The 8,934-nt window shown below is 35.3% G+C and overlaps 1 protein-coding gene across 2 annotated transcripts; it reads left to right on the top strand.

Moving 5' to 3' along the window:
• Positions 1 to 412: 412 nt before the first annotated feature.
• LOC125240059 (zinc finger protein 260-like) lies at positions 413 to 8,672 on the top strand. Of its 2 annotated transcripts, none has more exons than XM_048147904.1 (4): positions 413 to 821; positions 1,253 to 1,394; positions 3,204 to 3,265; positions 6,660 to 6,880. In XM_048147904.1, exons 1-4 carry the CDS (start codon positions 693 to 695, stop codon positions 6,783 to 6,785), a joined length of 459 nt encoding a protein of 152 aa, XP_048003861.1. In that variant the 5' UTR covers positions 413 to 692; the 3' UTR covers positions 6,786 to 6,880. The 2 variants fall into 2 exon arrangements, with proteins under 2 accessions (XP_048003861.1, XP_048003860.1); XM_048147903.1 differs by having other exon boundaries at positions 417 to 821; positions 3,204 to 3,269; positions 6,660 to 8,672.
• The last annotated feature ends 262 nt before the right edge of the window (positions 8,673 to 8,934 follow it).

An 8,934-nucleotide genomic window follows, 5' to 3' on the forward strand; every position in this document is an offset into this window, starting at 1 on the left:
TGGTGTCCCTCTCGCACGTGTGGCCAGTGTTAATGAGGTTACCATAGTAGTAGTGTTTTTATCTGTATATTACCTGACTTTATAACTTCTTATATTATTTTAGGGAATTGGAAAATAATTATAATGTAATTATTTTGATGCCAATAAATGTATAATTAAAAAATACCTTCAATTGGGTATTAGTAGATTTGGTATAGTAACTTTGAAAATTGACTGGTATCCCCAATGTATGACAGTGATGACTTCACTGACTAAAGGACAAACTATCGGTCGACGGACGTGGACGTGGTGAAGTGAAAGTTAAGGCCAGTCCAGTCGAGATGACCAATTGACCGTCCGACCGATTGATCAAGTTGTGACAATCGTTTATGCTCCCTGACGAACGAAAAACTGACTGAAGAGTAAAAGAGAGAAATTACAATACGTTACGCTGAGGAGCGTGGACAACTGGCTAGGTCGTCGTATTCTTACGACGGACCAAAGTCCAGTACGCCCGTCTGTTACGCTTTTAGGAAATTCCTACACCGCTCGGTGTCACTGTCAATGTCGCTGTCAATAGTGTCAAATGTTGATCCCGTCGAGGCGTCGATGATCCCGACTCCCACAAAACTACTAAGAAGATATGCCGACTCCCGACAGCTACGCGTCGTTGTAAACACGTTGTACAATTGTGTTATGAGTAAAAAATCGCGATGGAATCTATAAACCAGTGCCACTGCTGCCTGCAGCGGCCTTCGGCGAAAGAATTGAGCACACCGTACCCTCATCTCGGCATAACGGAAATATATTCGGCCATGATTGAAGAATGTTTTGTGATTAAAGTGAGTAATGCGCAATGCGTGTAACCTTCATGGCCTAAAATGATTTGTAACTTTATCTTAGGCCGATAGTCCACTATCATATGTTTATCATAGAAATATAATCAAGGGCAACATGCCATCCTTTTCCTTCACGTTGGAGTAAAAGGAAGGCATACAGACCTATGATCATTTTTCTATGATAAAAAAAGATAGCGGACTATCGGCCTTACAGAGTATAAACACAAAATAAAAAAAAATGTTTAATAATTTTATTGTTCATACTGTATTTTAATAATATAGTTAATGTTTTTCTAACTTTCATGACATACAAATGCAATACTGGTCTCCCGCGGTACAGGCCTAGCCTTTGAGCAATAATTTATTTTAGTGTCGCAAAACTGACAGCGAGTTAATTTGAGTTATTCTGACAATGCCCTAATAACTGGTTGCAGCTAACATCAACCGCCTACGGCGAGAGTGGTATCTGTGAGAGGTGCCTGGGGCGACTACGGGAGGCGTGCTTCTTCAAGATGCAGGTCCAGAACTGCCAGGCCGAGCTGCGGGATAGGTATGACGGAGGACTATGTGTGAAAGGTAAATACCTTTTTCATCACAATCGAGTTATAGAAAAATCTTTCTCCCTAGGGAGTTTAGAAATTTCTAGTACTGTATTGAATTCTTTTTACCTTGTTGCATATTTTTTATAATGCAAGTGTGATGAAAAACATTGTGTGTAACTCGGGGAGTATGAATATTACTAACTACTCTAACTAGAGTCTTTAAATCTCTCCGGCAAGCCGTCGCGATTTAACTTACTCTCATTAGTAATATTCAACTTCCTCCCCTTGTTGCACAATGTACTATTATCATTTGAGTGATGAGCACAGATATTTATTCCTGAGTCATGGGTGTTTTCTATGTATTTTATATATCTCATTGTCTGAGTATCCACAACACAACTCTTCTTAAGCTTAGACTTAGTATAATATTTATTAATTCATTAAAAAAACAGTTTAAGAGGATATGGTAGGGGTCAATTCTCCATACAAACGCTCTCGACTATTTCCTCTCTGGTTTTTGAAGGTAGAGCAATGATTTTTTCAACACAGATTGATATTATTTTTATCTGTGTTGGACCGTTTTGATTTTTTTGATATTCTGCTTTAAAGACTCTAGAGCCAATAAATTTTTTTCCAAAAACGGCCTTTTTCATTGTGGCGCAAAAAAAGGTGTGATACTCAAGATTGGTAACAATTAACCAAAAAAGCTAAACGGTCCGACATAGATTATTTCATTGTTATTCAGATTCTCAAATTTCGTTCCGATTGATTAAGTTTTGAAGGAGGAAAGAGTCGAGAGTGGAACCTCGATTTTAAAGATTCTTTTGAAATATCATTTGACCGAGTTGTTCTTAATGGACAATTTGTTTTCGATAAATCTAGTTAATAACACTTGTATATTTAACTAAAATTCCCAAGTTGAAAGGGGGGCTCCTTTCCATTTTAGCATTTTCGCTACTGTATCCTCTTAATCTATTTGAAGAAAATAAATACCATAGTTCAGAAAGCTAGGGTCGTAACTCTTACGGTTATCGAGTTATTTAAAAAATTAAGATAATTAAAATAAAATAAATAAATAAATATTATAAGACATTCTTACACAGATTGACTGAGGCCCACGGTAAGCTCAAGAAGGCTTGTGTTGTGGGTACTGAGACAACGATATATATAATATATAAATACTTATATACATAGAAAACATCCATGACTCAGGAACAAATATCTGTGCTCATTACACAAATAAATGCCCTTACCGGGATTCGAACCCGGGACCGCGGCGTAGCAGGCAGGGTCACTACCGACTGCGCCAGATTGGTCGTCAAAATAATACTGAACATGTGTCTGATAACCATTACTAATTCCTAGTGTTATTTGTTGTGACATGTGCCTTCAATCACTTGACACTAACTTGAATGTTATTCTTAAGGGACTCTCACACTAATAAATTACTTTATTATGTATGAAAATGATGAAATTTTTTTTCTGATTTTAACTAAAAGTGATATACAGAGATACTAAAAGTGATATTCCTGATTATGAACCTAGCTACGTTATAGATTGAATTAGATATCATACACGAAAGAAAAAACGGCAAGGCCCACTGGTTACTACATAAAAAAAAAAACAAATCAAAAAAATATTTAAATGAAATAATTTGATTTGTTCCGTAGTTAACCAGCTACGTGTCGAATTTAACGGAAAACAAAAAAAAAACATGGTGTACGTTTATGAACTCGACTGTCAAGTCTATTTTAAGCAAAAAAATACTGAAACATTATAAAAAATGTATTTGTTCACTGTATGGACTTTGGTCTGAAATAAAGATTTTTTTTTATAATTTCAGAAGAGGATTGCGAAGAGCTAGACGATGAGCTACCCGAAAGTGATGCGTGCAGCGAGTCTTCGGTATGTAAGTACCTTAAGTAATTTTTTATTAAGGGTGCTTTCAAAAAAACGTCAAAAGAATGTAAAATTGATAGTTTTAGACGGTGAAATACTACACTTTCCGTTATCCAATGGATTTATTTCATTCAAGTTTCAGTTAGAACTTAGAGTATCTTATTATATTGATTTTTATAAGACTGGATTTTTGAAAAGTACCTCACTAAATTAATTATGATTTTTTCTCTAATGCACGTTTAGAAAATCTCACGTATAGAGCTGAATTAGTCGATCTTATTTGTAAAATTTGGACATTTTTGAATACTAAAACAGGTAAATTTATTATTCGTATATCCTGTACTACAATCTTCTCAGACTACATTTTTATTATATGGTTTTGAAAAAGAGTAAATGAGGTTAAGACGAATTCAATTTTTTTCAGAAATTAAGTGACAATTTCTTTGAAAATCTATATCACGTCGAAGTAATTTTTGTACTTAATTAGTCTGCAACGTTTACTTAAATTGCTTTCATGCCTTAGTGATTATAAATTGCTATTATTGGCAATTTTTTGAAAAACGAGCCTTCACCGGTACAATTATAACCACTTTTGGACATTTTCTCATATTTTGTTAGACCAAGTAGAAAAAAACCTATAATGTGATATATATTTGTAAACTACTCGCAAAGCCCTTTAATTTGATACAGAACACGGTATGATCAAGCGCTCGGTTGCGATTTCACTGTTTTTCACACGAAAGCCCTCTTAAATTATTACATTGTCGTACTTGATCCATTTTTCGTCTCCTGTCACTATTCGATGTAAAAAACTCTTCCGGTTTTGTCTTTGAAGTAGTTGTTCGCACGTGAAAAAACGGCGTTCGACGTCTCTAGGCTTGAGTTCATACGGAACCCAATGTCCTTCTTTTTGCACCATACCTAATGCCTTGAGACGATTTGAAATCGTTTGCTGAGTCACTCCCAAGGTCTCAGCAAGTTCCTCTTGAGTTTGGCATGAATCTTGGTCCAGTAATGCTTCTAACTCGGCGTCTTCAAACTTTACTGGCCTCCCTTCGCGTTCTTTGTCACTGACGTCAAAGTCACCATTTTTAAACCGTCGGAACCAATACTCGCATGTTTTTATTGATGGAGCATGCTCTTCATACGCTTCACATAGCAGTCGATGCCCTTCAGCTGCACTTTTCTTTAAGTTGAAGCAAAAAAGCAGTGCTTCCCGCAAATGTTGTTTAGTTGGCACAAAAGTTGACATAGTTGGAGCACAAAAATGCGTGTCGTTTACACTTCAACGAAATAAATACTACTATGAGGGGAAAATGGTTACGTTTTAACATGTATACGCAAGTTTCAAGATAGTCCGATGCGATGTAGTACTAGTTACGCCATCTTTTGTAAACCCCTCAAAACTTATTTGTACACCTAAAGGCTAGTTTCCTACTAGTCAAATCAGCTTCTTTTTAAGAACTGTCAAAACGATTTGCTAATATGGAATTACTATGAAATACTGAGGAGTGACGTCACGGTCAATTCATTTACTTTATATCTTTATCTTTGACTTATTAAATAGAAATTATGTTGTAACAAAACTACTGTCCATATTTTTCTTCTAATTATGTGGTGCTTTATTTCGTGCACTGCATAAAATATTTTATTTTGAGTATAGGAAACTAGCCTCATATTTATACTATAAACAGTATCAACTGAATCCATCATCATCCTCCTTGCGTTATCCCGGCATTTGCCACGGCTCATGGGAGCCTGGGGTCCGCTTTGACAACTAATTCCAAGATTTGGCGTAAGCACTAGTTTTACGAAAACGACTGCCATCTGACCTTCCAACCCGAAGGGTAACTAGACCTTATTGGAATTAGTCCGGTTTCCTCACGATGTTTTCCAACTGAATCCATATACTAATTTACTAATATTATAAATGGGAAAGTTTGTGTGTCTGTTTGTTTGTCCTGTCTTTCATGGCAAATCGGAGAGATGAATTGGATGAATTGACGTGATTTTTTTAAGTGTAGATAGTTGGAGGGATGGAGAGTGACATATCGGCACTACTTTGAAAAAAAAAATTGTATGACTGAAGCGCAGCGCGGTCCGGCTCTATCGTGCCACTAGGAAAGACGTACGGCTAGGCATCCTGATTGAATCTGCCTGCGATTCTGAGTAGAACGCATGAAAGAACCAGGATTTGTAAGCATCCGTTTTTTGCCAACTCTTTGTGAAAACTCCCAAGTAGCATAAGGCATTAAGGCAGCGCTGAATCTAGTATTTTTCTTTCAAAATTAAGTAGCATAAGGCGCCCTGAATCTCGAGTCCTGCCGGAGGTGTGAATTTTTCTTTAATTTAAAAATATGTTTGAAAAACTGAAATGAAATGAAAATAACAAGATACAATTTAACATGCAAAATTATTCATCAAAGAATGTGAACAGACTAGGTACTCTATGGAAATTAATTTCAATAAATTATATTATTGCTTAATAATACGTCGTTCTTTTTCAGAGAAAACATATCAAATTGTCACAGAAGAAAAAGATAATATGAATCTCAATGTCATTAAATATGTAATTTACACAACATGAAATATAAAATATTTGATGTGCTTTCTTATCTGAACTGTGTCCTCTATACATAATACGATTATTTTAATTGCTATTCGTTTTTTGAAGTTTCTGGTTCGGGCCATGCATGTTTGTCTGTCAAATAGTCCTCGACTCTGTAATAAGCCTTTAACATCAATGATTTTTTTAAGTAGTTCTTAAGAGCTGGGAGGGGTAATCTCAAAGCAGTGTCAGGTAATTTATTATAAAAATGAATGCATTGCCCAACAAATGACTTCTGTACTTTACGGACACGAAACTTCTTTATGACAAGCTTATTTTTGTTTCTAGTGTTATAATTATGGATATCAGAATTCTTAGTGAAACAGTCTAAATTCTTAACAACATAAATTATACTATCATAAATGTATTGGGAAGCTACAGTTAAGATATTAATTTCTTTGAAGAGTTCTCTTACTGATTCACGTGTTCCTAAGTTGTAAATAGAACGAATAGCTCTCTTTTGTAATACAAAAATAGTCTGTATGTCAGCTGCTTTGCCCCAAACCAGAATACCATATGACATTACACTGTGAAAATAACTATGATACACTAGGCGAGCTGTCTCAACATTAGTCAGTTGCCTGATTCTCCTAACGGCGTATGCGGCTGAACTTAATTTGCTTGCTGTACTTTGGCGCCCCCTGACTTCACGAAGTTTGAATTTGGTGGCCCCCTGGACTTGACGCTTGGAGCATGGGCCTGATGGGCCTCTCCTTCCCTAGATCCAACCCTGCTTGGCAATGTAAAGCGATGATAACGTGGCTTGTGTATGACGGCTGTATGTTGTTCCAGCGTCCTCGGCTAGCGCGCCGCCCCTGTCCTTGCGCGCCAGGCAGCAGATCGCGTTCGGGTGCTCCGTGCGGCTCGAGCGCCTCCGCATCTCGACGGCACACCTCGAGAGCCCGCCGTACCGCGTGACGTCACACCGCGAGAGCCAGCCGTGCCCCGTGATGTCACACCGCGAGAGCCCTGCTAACACACCCGACGAACTAGCCTACACACACGATATTCGCTCCACAGTCTCCACACACGACTCTAGTTTGAACACACACAAACAGGAAAATATCACACACACACCAGAAACGAACAACGATGTCTACTGTTGCGACATGTGCGCTCACCTATGCACGTCAAAACTTACTCTAATCCGCCATATCAGAACACATACTCACCCGGAGGGTAGGCACACCTGCGAAGCTTGTAAAGAAACATTTCCTAGTGTCTTGTCACTGAAGAAGCATCTAAGATTGCACTCTACAGACAAACCCTACGTTTGTGAAGAATGCAATAAGCGATTTTCAACTGAAAAAGATTTGGATACACATAATAGAAAGAAATGTAACAGAGAATTCACTAAAAAAATAACTGTAGTCCGCCGTGGAAATAAACATAGTGGAATTAAATCATACAAATGTCAAGTATGTAACAAAAAATTGACTTGTAAAAAAGGCTTAGTGACCCATGAAAGAATCCATAATGGATTAAAACCGTACCAATGTGAAAAATGTAACAAAGAATTCACTCAAAAAAGAACTTTAGTTGTCCATGAAAGAATCCATAGTGGAATAAAACCATATAAATGTAAAGAATGTAACAAAGAATTCACTCGAAAAAGAACTTTAGTTGTCCATGAAAGAATCCATAGTGGAATAAAACCATATAAATGTAAAGAATGTAACAAAGAATTCACTCAAAACAGATATTTAGTTTTTCATGAAAGAATCCATAGTGGAATAAAACCATACAAATGTAAAGAATGTAACAAAGAATTCACTCAAAAAATATATTTAGTTCTTCATGAAAGAATCCATAGTGGAATAAAACCATATAAATGTAAGGAATGTAACAAAGAATTCACTCAAAAACAATGTTTAGATGTTCATGAAAGAAACCATAGTGGAATAAAACCATATAAATGTAAGGAATGTAACAAAGAATTCAATCAAAAACAATATTTAGATGTTCATGAAAGAAACCATAGTGGAATAAAACCATATAAATGTAAAGTATGTAACAAAGATTTCACTAAAAAAACAAGTTTAAATCGTCATGAAAGAATCCATAGTGGAATAAAACCATATAAATGTAAGGAATGTAACAAAGATTTCGCTCAAAAAAAATATTTAGTGGTTCATGAAGGACACCATAGTGGAATACAACCATATAAATGTAAGGAATGTAACAAATATTTCACTCAAAAAACAAGTTTAAATCGTCATGAAAGAATCCATAGTGGAATAAAACCGTATAAATGTAAATTATGTAACAAAGATTACACTCAAAAAAAATATTTAGTGGTTCATGAAAGAATCCATAGTGGAATAAAACCATATAAATGCAAGGAATGCAATAAAGAATTCACTCAAAAACATTATTTAAATGTTCATGAAAGAATCCATAATGGAATAAAACCATATAAATGTAAAGTATGTAACAAAGATTTCAACCAAAAAACAAGTTTAATTCGTCATGAAAGAATCCATAGTGGAATAAAACCATATAAATGTAAGCAATGTAACAAAGATTTCACTCAAAAACAACATTTAGACATTCATGAACGAAAACATAGTAGAATAAGCAAATAAGCATATAGTAAGCATGCAAATGTAGCGTTTAGTCTGTTTTCGTAATTGATGTAACAATATATTAAACATTCTTTAAATATCCATAAATGAAACCACGGTGGAATGAAACCATACACATGTAAAGCATGTAACAAAGTATTCATTTAATGGTTATTTAGATGTAAAAATGGATGTGAACTGGACGGTAGGTTAATATTGTAATAAAACACTTTTTAAGTCAGACATTGTTTTATTTAAAAAAAAATGTAGTAGTAAAATTTCAATTTTATTATTTACAATTTCGTAAAAAATATCACATGAAAGTCTAAACTTTCGCTTGGAATGTTATATCGGGCGGTTTCTTTTTATTATATGTTGTGTTATATCATCCAATCTCTGCACAAACTACCTTAATTCTCGCAAATTTAATTTTTTTTTGGAAGTTGTTTTTAGAACGACATGACATTGAGTACTGAAAATGAAAAAAATTAAATGAAAAATGC

The sequence above is a fragment of the Leguminivora glycinivorella genome, chromosome 26 (genome assembly GCF_023078275.1).
Source record: "Leguminivora glycinivorella isolate SPB_JAAS2020 chromosome 26, LegGlyc_1.1, whole genome shotgun sequence".
Lineage (NCBI taxonomy): Eukaryota > Metazoa > Arthropoda > Insecta > Lepidoptera > Tortricidae > Leguminivora > Leguminivora glycinivorella.

Coding starts and splice junctions, on each gene's coding strand:
- LOC125240059 (XM_048147903.1), top strand. CDS start 693: ATGGAATCTATAAACCAGTGCCACTGCTGCCTGCAGCGGCCTTCGGCG. Junction 822..1,252: donor AAGAATGTTTTGTGATTAAA/GTGAGTAATGCG, acceptor AACTGGTTGCAG/CTAACATCAACCGCCTACGG. Junction 1,395..3,203: donor CGGAGGACTATGTGTGAAAG/GTAAATACCTTT, acceptor TTATAATTTCAG/AAGAGGATTGCGAAGAGCTA.